General features: G+C 44.6%; 1 protein-coding gene across 1 annotated transcript in view; it reads left to right on the forward strand.

Moving 5' to 3' along the window:
- The window catches only part of EXOC4 (exocyst complex component 4), a 683,500-nt gene extending 666,573 nt beyond the window's left edge, over positions 1-16,927 (forward strand). The window contains exon 18 of the mRNA XM_066262321.1: positions 16,061-16,927. Within this exon, the coding sequence (XP_066118418.1) occupies positions 16,061-16,298 (238 nt within the window). The 3' untranslated portion in view covers positions 16,299-16,927. The remainder of the gene's footprint in view (positions 1-16,060) is intronic.
- The last annotated feature ends 1,990 nt before the right edge of the window (positions 16,928-18,917 follow it).

Here is an 18,917-nt window from a genome sequence, read left to right on the forward strand (position 1 = left end):
CCTCTATGACCAGACACTGTTGTTTAAGACAGAGGCACCCAGGAGGAGGCCAGGGGGCCAGAGAAGTGTGGAGAGCTGGTGTGGTGTGATACTGTGGGCTTATGAGGAACGTGCAGCACGTGGTCTCCCAGCCTCGTGCCTCCGTTCTGATTGCCCTGTGACAGCGTTCACTGCGGTCAGTTCCATGGGAAATGCAGCGCCCTCTGTGCCCTCCTTGTTCTGGGCCAGCCGACCCCAGACCACGTGCTTCCTCTTTGACTTGGTCTCCAGCTTTCCTTCCAGATAGCAGGTCTCCCCCACACACGCCCTTGAGGGAAGCAGTTCAGGCAGCAGAAAAGGGTCCCCCTCTCTGGGTTACCCTCGTGATGGATGTGGAGCCCCCAAGGCAAGATTTTCAGGGAAACGCCCACCTGCTGCCTCATGCCTGCATGTCCCTGCCTTCCCCCTCACCTGCTGCGTGGCCCGCCGGGTTTCTCTTGATCAGAAGCCCGTTCCTCTCATCAAGTTCTGTATGCTCGCTTCTCTCAAAAACAAACAAAAAATATTTTCTTCAAGAAATTAAGATTTCCTTTTCAATCTGCTTTTTGATCTTTCAAGAACTTTCATTTTTGTGTGGTCCAGAGCTATAGGTTAACATTAGCATTTAAATAGAGGCATTAAAGGCTCTCTCAAATGTTGCCCTTTCAAATCTAATACTTTTGTCTTTCTAAAAAAAGAATGCAACTGCAATATATGTGTGTGTGTGTGTGTGTGTGTGTGTGTGTGTGTATCCAATATATATTTATCCCCCCCCCCCCATCAAAGGCCCTTTTCTTTATAGGTAGACTTCGGAGAGCAGTGCTGTTGAGGTCTCATAATATGGAAAGGGCCAGTTTTTAAAAAAATGGCTATTTTGTCTCTCCATGCCTGATTTTCTCTGCTGACTCTCAGAATGTATTTTACTGTGGTCAGTTTTATCCTGTTACATCTCATTTTTCTCCAGACACCCTCCCTGTACTTAAATTCCATACAAGACTAAGAATCTGCTGTAAGTTCTTGCTATGTAATATGGATTTTCCAGAAGCTCCCGTAACAGGTGGAAAAACCGGGGAACCAGGGTTTATTCTATGTCAGCGACCTTCTCAGACCCTCTCTTTATCTGCCAAACTAAGGTCATCAAGTGTACTGTGTATGGTTGTCAATAGATTGAACAAGACAGGAATCATACTCCAAATTTATAATTTTATATCCAATTATATCCATCTTAGGTCCTCCATTTCAACCAGAGCAGTGGAGGAGCAGGGATGGCAGATAACTTTGGAATAAGGTGTCCCTCCTGTTTCCTTCTGTTCTTACTGCCCGCCTTCCCTGTCCTCTGCCTCACCTCAGTCTGCATGTTGTAATAGTTCCATGGCAATGTTGACCTGATGGGAGGTTCTAGAAGTGAGAGCCTTGATGCTTTTTCCTGCTGAGATGCTGGCACCCTGCTTTCTCTTTGAGGTTGATTCTGTCCAGCTCCAAGCTTGGGGTCACGGACCTGTGAGGGAACCTAAGTGTTGATATGGTCTGACAGAGGAGCAGCCTGGCGAACCCAGGAGCAGCCAGCGAGTCCAACAGTCTGCAGTTCCTTGCTCCGCACACTGTCCACCCTCCACCCTGCTCAGGGTGAGGTCTTTCTAAATCCCATTTGCCGTCGTGTCTGACTTCTTTCCAGAACCTTGTCTTCAGATTCCTCTGCGTCGACTACGGGATTAGTTCCCAAGGGCCAGCGTGTGGCCTGAAGCTAGACTGCCCTCATCCACTGGGAAATTAGAAAAATAATGACACGGTAGTGAGTTTGTGAGTTTCTTGTAAGAGAAGGCATGTGCCTTTTGTTCTGAGACTATTCCTTTTCTACTTGAGGACTATTAAAATATCTTCTTTCATTAAATCCTGGTCAGAATAGATGGTAATTGTTTTATCTTATAACCCAGGCAGAATGCAAGGCTGGAAGCTCTAAGTCAGCCTTGCCCTCCACCCGCTCCTCCACCCATGACAGACAAGCTCAGGTGTGACCTAGCCCCAGTTACCTCGCTAACTAGCGTCTGTCCCTCCTTCCCCTTCACATACCCCTCACACTCCAGTGAGAAATAAACCATTTACAGCCCCCCCATATTCTTCCTCCTTCCCCACACAGGTCACACATTTTCTTGCTAAGTCCTTTCCCTCGTGTTGACCTCATCATTAATGTCTTCTCCACAGAGCCTTCCCTGACTGCTCTAAGAAGTACACACTTCTTCCTGATGGTCGTAGAGAGACTCATTTGTACCTTTCTTTCTTTCTTTCTTTCTTTCTTTCTTTCTTTCTTTCTTTCTTTCTTTCTTTCTTTCTTTTCTGTACTTCTCTGAAGTTGGAAACAGGGAGGCAGTCAGACAGACTCCCGTATGCGCCCGACCGGGATCCATCTGGCATGCCCACCAGGAGGCGATGCTCTGCCCATCTTGGGGCGTCACTCTGCCACAATCAGAACCATTCTGGTGCCTGAGGCACAGGCCACAGAGCTATCCCCAGCGTCCGGGCAAACGCTGCTCCAATGGAGCCTTGGCTGCGGGAAGAGAAGAGAGAGACAGAGAGGAAGGAGAGGGGGAAGGGTGGAGAAGCAAATGGGCGCTTCTCCTGTGTGCCCTGGCCGGGAATCGAACCCAGGACTCCCGCACGCCAGGCCGATGCTCTGCCACTGAGCCAACTGGCCAGGGCCTCATTTGTACCTTTCTTAAGCTACTGTCATATGACAATACTTAACCTGGCTGCCGTCACACCAGGCTCTGTATCTCCAGAGAGCCAGGACTATGATTCACTCACTTCTGTATCCGCAGGACTTACTATATACCACCTGGTGCGTAAGTGATGCTTAAACGTTTGTTGATCAAATAAACAAATAGAAAAAGAATTTTGAAAGGAACTACCTAAGCACTGAGGCTACTTGCTGAGAGTCATAAGACATTGCCTCTGTCATCAAGCAGGCTGCATTCTGGGAGAAGTTAATAAATATATATGATGGTACATCCATACCGTTGAATTCTCTGCAGCCATTAAGAATAAGGCCGGTCGATATGTACTGAAATGGAACCATCTCCAAGATATATTGTTAAGTGGGAAAAACCAAGTGCAGGAGAGCATGTAAACACCATTTGTCTTTAAATACTGTGTGTGTACACACAGGCACGCACACAACTAACTCTGCTTGTGTAGGTATGAAGTGCATTCGGAAGGGTACCCTGGACACTAGCCGCAGTGTTTACCTCCAGGACAGGAGACAATGTGGGTGACTAGGAGACAGGGGCAGGAGAAGGAGCGACTTTGCACCATCTGCTTTCTGTACCCTTTATTTTGTTTCTGTTTTCTGGTTTTGTTTATTCATTTGACAAACACCTGTATATTATACAGCAGGCACGGTTTTAAGTGCTTTACAGGTTTTAACTTACTGATATTTAATCCGCCTAATGACCCTGTGAGCAGGCATAATCAATATCCTTACTTTATGGGTAAGGAAACTGAGGCCCACATAGTTGAAGTAACATTTCCAAGTGTGTACAGCTAATAAGTAAATAACTGATACCTCTATCTATTGTATTGAATTTTTTAAAAAGAGACACTACTCTAAATGATGCGTGTTAAATGGTTGGCCCTTGCTGGACGTAACAGAAGGAAAAATTGCTCAGGGAGCTTCGTGGAGGATAGAGGACTTCAGCAGTCTTGTTGGGCTTTGGCTACACAGACCCAGAGCCCAGAAGCACTGGGTGTGCTCGAGGAACACTGGGCAGCTCTGTTTGGCTGAAATACAAGGTTGATGCAGGGGACAGTGGGAGACCCAGATCTTTAAAAGGCCTTGAATATCAGAATGTGGACTTAATCCTGTTAGCACTGATGAACACACAAATTGTTGTTGAGCTGGAGATTAGTCTGGGAGGAGGTAACAATTGTGAGAGACTGCAGGAGGAGAGTATTATAACCGCCCAGTGAAAAGTGATTAAGAATCTGTGATAATGAGATCAGAAAGAAGAAATGAATATAAAAGGTACTGTAAGGATAGACCTGGTGATCGTCGTCAATAGAGAGGAGAGCAGGAACTCCAAAGGGGTACTGAGAACCTGAGGTTCTGCAAACTATACTTCTGTTAAGCAAAATCTGGAGGTCAGAGAGGCAACCCAGTAAGGGCATTGGGTGCAAAGGTCTGAAAATCAGAGGAAATGAGACTTTGATCTATTCAGGGACCAGATCCTGAGAGAGAGAGAACATCTCACATACAGATAAGACTTTTGGAAGTAGAGAAAGGACAAAGGGCCACACCCGCCTGGCGGGAACCCCTGCAGTGGGCAGACAGAATAGGAGCCGATTTAAAAACAAATCAAAGAACCCGAGGGAGTTGGGGAAGGGTCCAAATAACGGGGCTCAAAGAGGGTGCCGCTCAGGATGGAAAATTGTTAAGGAGGAAAGCACCTAGCGAAGGCCGCTGTGTTTGTCCACTAGGATGCCACTGGTGACCTTTCTAAACAGTTTCAGACAAAATGGAGGCTTTCAAAGGAAAGACAGTGACTACAATGATTTTCCCCCCAGAAATTGAACAATGAAAGGAGAGGAGGAGAAACGATGAGAGAGGGGAGTGGACGCAGGATGGCAGAGGGTTTGGGGTATGTTGTTTGGCTTTGCTTTGCTTTCAGAACTTGAGAGCTGTAAGGATGTTTGAATCAGACTTAAAAGAACCAGCGGGGGTGGGGTGGGGGGACGAAGGGGGGGACAGATTCCAGATACAAGAGTTAAAAACAAAACTAAACCCCAGCAGGTCCTACAGGCATTGGGAGGGATTGTGATCAAAGGCATAAAATCAATCTTAGAAAAAGAACCCTTCTGTTAACTGGAGAAGGAAGGATTAATAAAAACAAAACTATTTCAGTGTAGACGATACAATACCTCATACAGTTGTGGTGATGGGAGAAATAATGTATACATGGCCGATAAAGAGTACAGTAAAAGTTAGCTGTGATTTTTTACCATTGTTACACAACAAGCATTCTACTCTGTCTTTTGGTTTCATCCTCAGACTTAACCTGTGATGTAATATTATTTTATCTTGTTGGGTAAATAAAGAAACTGAAGTCCAGGCAGGCCAAGAAATATCCAAGGGTTCATGTCTATTTCTGCCAGAGAAGGGAAGCTGAGGAGGATTGCAGATCATTAGTCAAAACTGAGTCTCCTCCTCCGTGCCTCCCCTTTTCCGTTTGCAGCCAATGTGCAGAAGTGGCCCACATCTCCTGCTCAGAATCGCATCCAGTGCCCCGAGCCTTCACACGGAGCGGCTGTTTGATTCCTGGTTCCTCTCCTTCCGGTGTCAGACTCCTTTTTACCTTGTGCTCTTAACGGGGTTTCCTGACCGTTGGCTCTCTCATTCATTCATTCCTTTAGATTCATTCAACACCACTAGATGCCCTGTCCTCAGGTCAGAGGGTAACAAGGAATGACATGGAATCCAACCCTGCTCTCATGGAGCCTCTTTCCTGGGAAGGGATGGGGCAGACATGTATTTATGTAATAGATACATAATATAACACTGTGTTCCAGCCATTGTTTTTCATCATTCAATCCTTGTAACAACCTGACATTGCTGCTTCCTTTCTCAAAAGAAGAAAATAAGTCACAGAGAGATTAATAAATAGCCCACAGTCGTACAAATAGTCAGAGGCAGACCTGGGATTTGAACACAGGCCCCTGGCTCCTGATTTCATGATCTTACCAGTGTATTATGCTGTACCTCTAGCTTTATACATACAGGATAGGGCAAAAGTAGGTTTACAGTTGTTTGCATGGAAAATAATACAATAATTAATAAATACAAGAATAAACTTTTGTATACTTACAACTGTACACCTACTTTTGCCACAACTTGTATATTTACAAAATATATGGTATATTAAACAGATTTTTTTGGAAGTAAATATTTTTAGATGGAGGTGAGTGCTAAAAACACAAGTACAGCTCAGAGGGAGGGCAGAGCTTGATGAGGAAGGGGCAGGCATCATTCTGGGTAAGGTGGTCGGGCAAAGCCTCACTTACGGACAAGCTGATGTTTGAGCAAAAACTGGACCGAATCTCTTTTAATCTTCTATTTTCCTCCAACCTTCCATCCTTTTAATCCCATTTGACTCTCTTTTCTGATATCCTTTTTATTGGCCTGTGGTATAAAACAACCCATAACTAGGATGTACAACAAAGACAGATTATCATCACCTCCTGGTCCTAGGACTGGTACTTTGTTTCACAGGCAGTGAGCACATGCTCTGGTTCCATACCTTAGCCCCCAGCACCCTCATGGACTGACCTTACTAGTGCCGTCCTAAGCTTTCTCCCAACTGTGGAGCACAGGAGGTCGAAATTCCTTCCAGACAAATTCACTTGGGTTTTCCCCAAGATGGATCTCATTTTGTTATTTGTTGCCCCAAATTCTAAATCTTCTGGAGTCCTTTACAGCAGTGGTTTGCAACTTTTTACACTTGTGGACTATTAAAAATACGAGAATTGGCCTGACCTGTGGTGGTGCAGTGGATAAAGCATCGACCTGGAAATGCTGAGGTCGCCGGTTCGAAACCCTGGGCTTGCCTGGTCAAGGTACATATGGGAGTTGATGCTTCCAGCTCCTCCCCCCTTCTCTCTCTCTGTCTCTCTCTCCTCTCTCTCCCGCTCTGTCTCTCTCTCCTCTCTAAAAATGAATAAATAAAATTTTTAAAAAATTTAAAAACCCAAAAAACATAGAGTTTAAAAAAAATACGAGAATTATTTCGGGAACCACTAAGGCAGAAATCACCCTGAGCATAAGCAAATTTAACTAAGATCCTCGGGTTTATAACCTTCATACAACATCAAGGTGGTTCACTCTTTCGTGGACCAGCATGAAATTTCTGATGGACACATCCATGGACCAGCAGTTGGAAAGAAAGCACTGCTTTACATTAGTTCTACCTCCTTTGTTGCTGTTCACGGCCCTTCCCCATTTAGTAACATCTGCCCTTCTCACCACTCTGAATGCTCTTGCACACCTACTAAGGCAGCGGTTCTCAACCTGTGGGTCACAACCCCGGCGGGGGTTGAACGACCAAAACACAGGGGTCGCCTAAAGCCATCGAAAAATAAAAATGTATTGTATAATAAACATGTATTTTCCAATGGCTTTAGGCGACCCCTGTGTTTTGGTCATTCGACCCCCGCCGGGGTCGTGACCCATAGGTTGAGAACCACTGTACTAAGGTATTAAGTGAGATCAGTTATAAGCCAGTGTCCTTAGCATTCACTAGCTGCTTTCTCTTCTGCATTAGTTGGTTGGCCTATATCCTTACGCTTTGTTTGGTTCTCAGCCTGTGTCCTCTCAGGGGTAGCCACTCGGACTAAATTCGTTTTGCTAGTAATATTTTTTTAGAGGCACTGTGTAAAACGGTTCATTGACATCCAAATATACATCATCCACAGTGGTCTTTTCATCTACCAAATTCACATTGCTACTCAAAGATATCCATCATGTTTGTCAGAGTACTTGGGTCTGTAATTAAGCCCTGCTGGATACTGTACATATTTCCATTAGCTCCTTCTGATTTCGTCTGTTATTTTTCTAATTGACATCCTGAGTCACGTGTCCTTGAATCTCAGGTGGCTCATTTTGTAGCTTTGTTTTATTTAGGTTTTCTCTCTTTCATAAATAGCCCTAAGGGTTTAGTGAATACACCGAGTGTTTGCCGTTGGGACCTACTGATTTGCATATGCTCACACTTTTCAAATAATCTGCTGATGTTTTGGTTTCTCTGCCAAAACCATTTTTCTTTCTGGCCCTTCCTTCAGTCCTAAAAGATAGTCTTTTGTCTCAGCAAAGTAGAGAAATCTCTTTTAAAAATATAAAGAAATGTATTAGGGTTTCTAACCAGGACCAAAAGGTCAGGAGGCGGGGTTTGACTAATAGCCAACTGGTGGCCGAATAGCCCTCTTAGCATCTTCACACCCCCAGCAGTGACAATGGCTTGCAGCAAACTATCCGCTCAACCTGATCCAATACTTGGCTTAACACATTTGTAAGCTAGCTGGCTAGGGGCAGAGTCAGTGGCTCAGCAATAGAACTAATTATCCCTGGCCAGGTAGCTCAGTTGGTTAGAGCATTGTCCTAATACGCCAAGGTTGCGGATTTGATCCTCAGACAGGGCACATACAATTAAAAAAAAATAGAACTAAGTGGCACCTATCAGAATCAACCTGTTACCTTTGCCTCCTTGGCATAATGCTCCAATGGTCAGGTTTCCCCATCAAAACCATGTGGTTCCTACCCATCCACACTGACCTTTCTGCCTAAACACTTACCAGTAGAGAGGGATCCCCAAATTGTAAATATAGAAACCCAATACCTGTTACCCCTTCATTTCTCCATCCTATCACTAACTCTGCTGGTCACTTCAAGAGAAACCTTGGGTTCTATTCCTTGTCTAGGGCCTTCCAACTCTTTGATAGTAGTATGGGTAAGCAGGCTGACTGGCAAGCCTGTGATTAATCTCACTTTAAATTACAGCATTTGCCACCCTGGCTGGGTAGCTCAGTTGGTTAGAAAATCATCCCAACATTCCAAGGTTGAAGGTTCAATCCCTGGTCAGGGCATATGTAGGAATCGACCAATCAATGCATTAAAAAAATGGAATAACAAATCTCTCTCTTTCTCTCTCTCTCTCTCTCTCAAATCAATAAGTAAAATTTTTAAAAATAACTTAAAGCTTTTTTGCCTAGTGCCTTAGGTACCTCTGATCTGGGCCTAAATTGGATTTTCTTAAGTGTACATAAAAGAAGCTCTTGCAACAAAGACTATACCTTTCTATGTTATATTAGCATTTAAAATGTTATTAGAGCTTTCTAAACATTAGTAATAATAACACTAGCTTGTCCTTTGAAGAAATCCTTTGCATTATTTATTGAAAAGTTGATCATTCCATTTCATTACTTAAAACGGAAAAGCCATAGGCCATCTGAACTAGTTTTACTCAGCACAGCTCAGCAGTTGTACCCCAGATTGCTAATCCGAGAAATCTATAGTATGCCAGACAGTACCCAGCAAGGGCCTTCTGCTAACTGGTAAACAACATGTGGCTTTGAGACCACCAAAGTGCATAATCCTAGGGCCTTTTATTAGCCTATACTATTAGATCATTTATTTTTTTAATGGAAAAGACCACCTAAAGTGATATTCAGCACAGCATGGCTCTCCTTAACCTAGACTCCCCTTTTGATAATCAAAAGAACATTTACAGAAGTATGGGAACAAACATGATTGTGAAAATAAAGGAAAGGACCTAAATAAAAAAAAATCACAGAACAAGAGGGCAGTTCCATTCACTCTTTCATATTTCATTATTTGATAACATCAGAAGATGAATCCATCAGAATTGCTTTGCCCAGTGCAAACAGAAATGTGCCCGATCAATATTTATTAAAACCTTCCAAATAGGAGGCGGAGTTGAGCAGACTTCTTAATGGACTGAGTAATTATTCATATGATGGGGGTTTGACCAAAGGCAGTGCCCACACCGAAGAGACACAGCTTTAATTGTGCTGAATTTAAAATGCAGAGCTTCCTCTAGCCCTGTTGTAGAAAACTTAATTTAAAAAATTATCTGATGTAGTGGAGAGTGACATATGAATCCTTACATTGTTGAGAAGGAAACTTACACCATAGATCTTTATAAATTTAGAATGGGTTCCAAAGGTGGGAAGCAAAGTTTGCAGATAAGAAAACACAAAAAAAAAATTCCACCTTTTCAGCAACTGTTACTGAGCTTGGAAAAGGTCATCATCCTAAGGGAAGGGTCTCAGGAATTCCTTGGTGTTGAATGGTTTGGTTTTTTGTTTTTGTTTTTTAATTTGGAGAAAGAGAGATGGTAAGGGAGATAGGGTGAGAAGCATCAACACGTAGCTCCACTTTAGTTGTACATTGAGCTTCCCATACGTGCCTTGATCGGGGCTGGGCCAGTGTCCCCTTGCTCAAGCCAGTGACCTTGCCAGCAACCTTTGGGCTCGAGCTGGTGAGCTCTGGGGTAATGTGGATGATTCCCCTGGATTCCCCTGCTCAAGCCAGTGACCCCATGCTGATGAGCCCACACTCAGAGCCAGCTGCTATAAAAAATAGGCTCAGTGTTAGTCAAATAAGTTTATAAATATGATATATATGTTTGCTCACTTATAGTTTGCATTGGGTGTAGGAGACAGGCTATAAGCTGGCAAGGTCCTTATAGCCTAAGGCTTAGTTTTAAGACTAAGCCTTTCCCACCCTTTAAATACTAAGATCTTCTCAAAATTAAGCTTTTCCCCACACCCTTGACTTGCATGATGTGGGGTAGTGCACTCTTATGAGGAATCCCATTTATGCCTCAGATAAGTGGCTTTGTATCAGAAACTTCCTTATTTGTATATTGGCTTAAAGGCTTTAATTTTCTACACTATAAAATGAAGCAGACCGGGGGCTTTCGCTCAGTCAGTTCCCACCATCAGCATTGCAGTGGAGAGGCAGCCAAGATGGCGGAGTGCTGAAGAAGTCAGTTTGTACAGAGTTTGTGCAAAGAGAAAGAGATGGGGAACAGAGGTGAATAAGGCTGGTGAGCTAGAAACCTTTGATTCTAGGAAAACTCAGATGAGACAGTGGCTTCGGGAGCCCTGAATGGAAAGGGAAGTGTTTTTCCACTGTGTGTATTTACTCGCCCACCTGGTGCGAGCTAGGATTAAATGTAATGGCCCACCAGTTCTTGGCTCCGCTGTTTTATTACCGTCTGTCCGAATCAAATAAGAATCTGCACGGGCCAGGGGGCTGTGATGGTGGCCGTGGCTACTGGCTTTACACTCAGGTTACATTCCTGAGAGCAGTGAACACAGCCAGCTTTCACTGGGAGGCTCTTCCCTGTGGAGACATCCCCTCCACCCCAGTACTGCTGACACATGGGATTATCAGAACTAAGCCGATCGGTAACTGCCACTTAAGCATGGCCACTGATGAAGAGTCACAGTGTGTGTGCATGTCACTTTATGTAAAGAAAATATGGTAAACATTCCATCAAGGAAGCCCATGCAAGCTTGTTACTGTCCTCTTGAACAATTGCCACCAGCCAAGGGAATTTCTGCACTGAACTTCTGAAGCCCATACTTTACTTTTCTTCTACAGCACCCCAGTCAGAACGAGAACCTGCACAGTCTCGTCAGGAGTGTTAAAATCTGTTCCAAATGTAGAGCATAAGTCTAATTCCGCTCTAAAACTCTAAAAATTATTTTGCTTTTCTCTACCTTAGTTTTCTTATTTCTAAACTGAAATAACTTCAACTGTTTCACATTAGGATTTTCAGTCGTGTCTATCATAAACTCTAAGCTCTTTGAAGGGGAAGACAAATGAAAGAGATTATATTATATTTTCTTAATAAACTAATTTATTCTTCTGACACACAGGATTACCATCCAGCTTATTATTGGTGTGGAAAACACAGTGAGCTAAGTTTGTTCTTGCTCAGAATGTTCTTAAATCAATCACTGTTGCATCTTGCAGTAATAAGTTGAGGAAAATGAGCATCCCTAAATCTGGTAGCCTGTGATTTTCAAGGACCAGACAGAAGATGCTGCAAAGGTTTTAAAACCCAAGCATTCCAAGGCTTAAACAGTGTCTGCTCTAACCTCTTTGTTTTCTATATGGGAAGCAGAGGTCTAAAGAGCTGGTAACATTTGCACAAGGTCACTCACACAGCTGGGTGGGGAGTGGGGAGAATGAAAGAGTTAACTAGAATCTGAGTTAGTGGCTCTCTTGAGTATTTATTTATTTCTCCTAAGTCTTTTCGCTATAACTACCTCTCAATTATTTATGGGATGATTATCTGGTTTATAGATTATTCAGTTCCTTTCTTTTCTCTCTTTCCATTTCCCTGCTTATTATCATACGTACCATTGAGTGAGCAAGAAAACAGGAGTTGAGTGTTTTATCTGATACTTTAGTGACCCATCTCCTACTGGGTTTTTATTTAACCGCTCAAAATGCTGCCAACTATCGGCTAAAAGGAATACAGGGAGCTACCATTAATACCACACTATATTCAAGTAAATTTCTCTTCCTTTGAAACTTATATTTAAGAAGTCAGCTTCAGAGCCTAATTCTCTTGTTGATATTAATGCTATCTTTATCTCAGGAAGGGCTAGATGAAAAAGCCCTTACAATGAAATTACTTAATTATATCTCTTCCTTGAGGAAGTAATGAATCAGAAGGGTAACCAACTTTTGGAAAGAAAGGTCACCTTGTCCATTACTAGCTGCTCGAAGGGCAAACGGAAAATGTAGAGAGGTGACAAAATGAATGAAAAGCCAAGAAGCTTTTCTGTAACTCCTGTGTGCTGATTTTACAATGTGACTTCATTATTTGGTTCAGAGCACTGAATTCCCAGATCAAATCCACTGTTACTCAAATACAGCTGCAAAGTGTATAAATGAATTTTGAATTGCCACAATACTCACTTATTTCATTACAATGGAAGGCAGAGAGTATGTGAATTTTATTAAATTCATATTTCTTAAATTGTGACTGAAAATGAATTTGCTACACAAGTATTCTTTGTAATTAGTACTTTTGCTTTTTATTTCTTATTTTTAAATTTTTATTTACTAATTTCAGAGAGAGAGAGAGAGACATCAATTTGTGGTTGCACTCATTTAGGCACTCATTGGTTTATTCCCGTCTGTGCCCTGACCGGGGATCAAACCCACAACATCGGTGTATCGGGGTGACGCTCGAACCAACCGACTACCCGGCCAGGGCAGTACTTTTGTTTTGTACAGTTTTACATATTTCTCTATTCTGGTGGCTTTGGAGTGAGTCCAGGGTTCAAAGTCCTTCATTTGGGGGCTTTAGACAAATCACTCATACTCTCTTAAGCTCCGTCTGCTCATCTGTAAATCATGGACAACAGCAGTGCTTACATCAAAGGGTTGATTAAGATAATGCAGCTAAAAGCCATATATTATTATTAATATTAACGTGTGGCCAAAGGATGAGAGAAGCTGCAAGAGGAGAAGCATGCCTCACAGAATGTCTCACCCATCAGGGTGACATGGAATTCTGGTTTCCAGAATAGGACATGTGGTCCATGTCTAGCAATTGGCCCTTTGATATTATGGGCTGTGGAGCAACTTGCTCCACAAGTAATGAGCCAGAAAGATTCTAAACCGAATGCGTGTTCACCGATCCCCTCCCAGCAGCCACGTGGGGCGCAATCTACTACAAAGCGCAGTGCCTTGGGCCATGGCTGCTATTGTAATACTTGATGATGAAGCGCCTCATTTTCCTGAAGCCTCAATAAGTGCTGATCAATTATTTATCCCAATTGGATTACACAGTTTCACTTCAGTGTGATAGTGTTTATCATAGACGCTCATTCTAGTTGTATAGTTTGGGGCATTTTCCTATTTCTCCATGAGGTACCTCATTGCACCCTCTCTCCCCCTCCCAGGATCACTGTTTCGGTGCTGGCTACTGTTCTGAAAGATGAATGAATTTCATTCTGTCTTTAAATATTTATGTTTCTTTATGATCTCATCTATCATCATGGTTATGAGGATTTTTTCCCCCTAACTATAGAAAATACACCATCAGTTACCTGTCAATTTTGTTTAATAACTCCACTCTGCAATTCCGGGGCACTGTTTATCCGAGGCTCTGGGGGATGCTTTCAGTCTCTCAGTCCCCTTCAGAGCGCCATTATGGGATTTATAAAGGTCTTCATTGCACACAGGATATTGAAACATTAAGGACGTAAGTGGCATGCCCTGTATCACTTATCACACTGGAGGATCCAGGACTAGAAACCCAGGCATCTTTCTTTTGTTGTTTGCTCCCAGCGTGGAACAGCGGTCTCTGTGAAAACCGGCCATTTACCCCTGGAAACAATTCATCAGATTTTTTTCAGGAGAAATCCAATTTAATCTGGTCTGACAGGTTCAATGTTACTTCCTAAGATAAATAAGGAAGATAGTCAGCATCATAATACAAAGAAACCCAGTTCTTTTGGCCTCATCCCATTGAAAAGTATTGCAGCCCACTTATTGCCTCCGTCTCCTCCCTAATGCTATTAGCTCCTCGGCTCAGGGAGCTGGGAATGATTCTGCCTCTTTTCTTTTTCTTTCTCTTTTCTTTTTCTTTCTCTTTTCTTTTCTTTCTTTCTCTCTTTCTTCTTGAGAGAGACAGACAGGGAGAGAAATTAAAAGAATCAACTCATAATTGCGGCACTTTAGTTCATTGATTGCTTTCTCATATGTGCCTTAACCGGGGGCTCCAGCCAAGCCAGCAACCTTGGGCTTCAAGCCAGTGACCTTTGGGCTCAAGCCAGCGACCATGGGATCGTGTCTATGGTCCCACACTCAAGCCAGTGACCCGGTGCTCTAGCTGGTGAGCCTGTGCTTAAAGCTGGATGAGCTCACATTCAAGCTGGCAACCTCGGGATTTTGAACCTGGGACCTCAGTGTCCCAGGTCAACACTCTGTCTACTGTGCCACCACCTGGGCAGGCAGTCGTCTCTTTCCTACGCCACGCAGACGCCAGCGCAGATTCCTGGCTGGTTCAGAACGATGGGAATTACAGCATCTGGGGTGGGACCTCAAGAGCCTGTACTTCCCACAAACTCCCCACACACTCTCCAGTTTGAGGACCAGTCTAGGACGCAGCTACCACGTCCCTTCTAGAATTGAAACAGGAGCCTCGAATTCTCTCTCCTCCCATTCAGTAAATCTAGATGTGAGCCTGTGTCCTTCCTGAGCAGTTTTTAAAACGTGTGCTTAGTTTTGTGCATAGACAGTCCCTGGCTCACCTGTGCACCTAGGGGAAACAGGATTAGATCAGGTAGGGCCTCATTTGTCAGAACAGGGAGGAAGCCATGGTGTGTCAGGGGACATCAGAAGCCATAGATACTTAGGATGTCTTTCTCCAGCATCAGATTATTTTTAAAAATAGTATTTTGTAATTACACCACACTTGTTAGGGAGTAGGAATACTTCATGTGGCTTTTATACTTAACATGAAGCTTCAGAAAAGTTCCTGATTATAGCCAATATCGGGTCCCAGACTTCTGGAAGTTAGAGTTCACACATCTCTTCTATCGGAAGTATCTGTGTCTACATTCAAGGTTATCCTTGAGTAATGGGTCCTAAATACATGCTTCCGCGAGGTTAACCTGAACAGTCATTTGAAGCCACTACAGAGAATTAAGCCCAAGAAGACCCTCCACAAAGATATTGGTGAGTGGCTACAAGGAGTCACCCATCAACTTGCCAGTCTCAAACAAGCACTTCCCGTTCCTGCTGCTATGTAGGATAGATTCACAAAAGAGAATTATTTCTGTTTCCAAAAAGAGAGAGTGTGTGAATTAGCAAAGGAGGTTTGGCAGAGCAGGGAAAGGAAATAGCCAAGTAGAAAGACCCAGTGCTCTTACTGACCACAGTCCGACTGTAGCAGCAATTAATGAAATATTCTTGAAATTATGCAATCCCCAGAACGCCTTCCTGCCACAGAGGCGGCTTAGTTCTCCCATAGGATTTTTCTTTCCTGAAGTGAGAAGCCGGGAGGCAGATAGACTCCCGCATGCGTCCAACCTGGATCCACCCAGCATGCCCACCAGGGGGCCATGCTCTGCCCCTCTGAGCGTTGCTCCATTGTAACCAGAGCCATTCATTCTAGTGCCTGACGGAGGCCAGGGAGCCGTCCTCAGCTCCCGGGCCAACTTTGCTCCAGTGGAGCCTTGGCTGCAGGAGGGTAAAAGAGATAGAGAGAAAGGAGAGGGGAAAGGGTGGAGAAGCAGATGGATGCTCCTGTGTGCCCTGGCCGGGAATCGAACCCAGGACTTCCACATGCCAAGCTGACACTCTGCCACTGAGCCAACCAGCCAGGACCAGGATTTTTTAAAAAATATTTTTTATTGATTGATTTTAGAGACAGAGAAGTATCCATCTGTTGTTCCACTATGTAAGTACTCGGTGGATGGTGAGCAATCTTCTCTCTTCCTCCCCCAGGCAGTATTACGAGATGTTATACAACACAGCCGACGAGCTCCTGAACCTGGTGGTGGACCAAGGCGTGAAGTACACGGAGCTGGAGTATATCCACGCCCTGACCCTGCTGCACCGCAGTCAGACGGGGGTGGGCGACCAGACCACCCAGAACATGCGGTTGCAGCGGCTCAAGGAGATCATCTGTGAGCAGGCTGCCATCAAGCAAGCCACCAAGGATAAGAAAATAACCACAGTTTAAGCGGGCGCACTGCATGCGGTCGGGGTGGGGGGTGACCATTCTTGTTAACTCGGTCATACTTACTTCTTTCTTTGGTATGTTATTTAGTATATCTGAGCTGACTTAGTTTTCTCTATACTGATGCTTTAGTGGAAGAGAAGGTGTAAGGATTTTTTCTCTTTAGTTTTGGCTCTTTGTATAAAATCTAAAGGGAGTTTGTAGTACAGAATGTCTTGATTTGACATCTACTCTGTTGCAGTCAATTCCAAAGTATGTAGCGTGGGGCAGGAAAGAGGGCTGTGTCAAATCAGACTCTGCAAAACGGAATGCATGAATGGCTCCTGCCCAGCCATCTTTGGAAGGGAGACTGCTACCAAGGTTTTAGTCTCTTCCTAGAACTGCTCAGTAGGGTTCTCTTACATAAACAGTAGGATTTTTACTTCCTTGACCTTGTCAGTTTACAATTCAGTGAAGTAAGTGTATGTACATTGCTTTCTGTCTCTATTGCCAAGGTCAAATGAATGGCTTCTCAGCTAGATGGAGTTCTCAGAAAAATTTCCCTAACCAATACAGGACCTCTCGGGGCTAGGGAACAAAGTCCTTTATGTCAGCCCTTGAGTGGGTCTTGTTACCTTTTTGAAATTTTATTTCTGCTGTATCAAAACCAAGAGACATCAAATTAATGACCAAAATGGAAGAATGGAAGGTGATTCTGTCATCATCTTGATTTTCTCCCTGTAAGTCCCAAGGGAAAATAATGGCTAAAGTACTTCTCATCTCCCTGGAGACACGGCCTGGGTGTGAAGGACACTTAGAAGCTCATTCCCCCTCCGCCCGAGCCCCTGGGTCTGTCTCCCCTGAGAAAGCAGTCCAGGTCTGCTCAGCTCGGTGCCAGGAAGAGGCACAGCTGTGACATTCCTCCTCCGTGTGCCACCAGCCGAGTCCGTTTCTGAAGTGCTCTTGGGGGTGGTGAGTGCGCACTGCCCCTTGCCTCACTGGCCTCACCACCGTCCTGGGTCTCGGGTGCTCTTGCACACCTATAGTTGACATGTCGCAGAAGAAAGCAGTGCGCTGACTGCGACACACCTTACAAACGTGGAAGGCAGAGCAGGGAGGGCTTTGACAGCACCTGGTCATTCCTCATGCCCTAATGGTCCAGAATTTTACACCTGTTTGTACAGCTTCAGTCTTGGGGGGGGGGCACAGAAAATTAAACAATGTTTGAGAAGCTTACATGTTGTGTATTGTTTTTTTTATATTCTTTATTCACCAAACATTCCGTGGGTCCATGTGTGTGTCAGATGCTGGTAGGCGTGGGCTGGAACTAGGCAGTGAGGACACTCTTAGTATCTTTAATAGGACAGTGTATGAGAGCCGGCCTGTGCGTCCACAGCCCGTGCCCTTGAGACAGCCAGTCATCCAGAATTGGGGGGGGGGGGCACCTGGGATACTGTCCTCTGCAGGGTGACATCATTCACAGGTGCCCCGGCCCTTCCCCAGGACCTCATTCTGGCAGTCACTAATTTATGTTTCAGATAGCCTGGGAAGGAAATCTCAAATACAGCCACATTGAATTGGCAACTAATCCCGATAATTCTTAGTGTCAAGTCATCTCCATGAATGTCTGAGCACTAATGCATTCATTCAGTCAGTGGAAAAGATATAATTGCCTGTCACAGCTCAGGTGATATGGGACTCCTGCAGTGGCAAGGAAAAGAGACAGTCCCTTGTAACATGGAGATTATATTTGCACTCTGGTGAAGAGTCCTACGACGTCCACTCTGATGTTGACCTCCCCAGATTCCCCGTTTCTTTCTCAATCTGCCAAAACCGCTTTCATTTAAGAAGGTATCTTGTAGGATTGAGGACGAAAGTCTTCAGCCCACTCTGGGCCGCTCTCTTCCAAGCTTTGCCATTCTGAAAGCTTGGGACTGTGCACCTCAGTGCTCACCGGTTCCCTCCCTGGCTAGCTCAGAGCCATTTGTTGATGGAAAAAAAATGGATTCCCGCCCCAGGCTCTGAATGGACCCAGGCTACTGCCTTCAAGATTTTTGCTTTGAGGCAAAGCTGTGGCCGGCTCCCCAGGACCAGGGCGCAGAATTTCACTGTAAACAACGGAGAGGGTGGCAGGACTCAGGCAAGCTAGACTCACTGCACTGGGGACGCATATGAGAAGACTGACGAAATGGGCGGTCCTGGGAGCGGGCTATGGAAACGAGGAGCACCCTGCCCGACAAGATTTTGCTTGAGAAGCAAGGTGCTTACGGAAACACACCCATCTGAGTGCAGCTGTCCTAACATGGTGGATGTGAGAGTGGGCAGAATTTGGAGGGAGGGTAATGAGGTAGCAAGGACAGGAAAGCAAAGGCGGCCTGGGCTCAGCCACAGTCCTGACTCTGTCCTAATCAGGCACGGCTGCTGTAAGAAGCACGTAATTAATAAGTGTGTGGCCAGATGTGAAATGCAGGGGAGGCTTTTCCCTGAAATGGAAGTTGGCATGGAGTGGACACAGCTGGAAGTGGTTGTCCTAGCTTGGCCGAGGCGGAAGGCCCGTCTGGAAGTTTGCAGATGCGTAGTCAGAGGCCCGCCACAAGGTAACACCCGACAACAACTGATGCTGTTCCCGCTCGGCTGGGGTGT

Source organism: Saccopteryx bilineata, chromosome 2 (genome assembly GCF_036850765.1).
Source record: "Saccopteryx bilineata isolate mSacBil1 chromosome 2, mSacBil1_pri_phased_curated, whole genome shotgun sequence".
NCBI classification, from domain to species: domain Eukaryota; kingdom Metazoa; phylum Chordata; class Mammalia; order Chiroptera; family Emballonuridae; genus Saccopteryx; species Saccopteryx bilineata.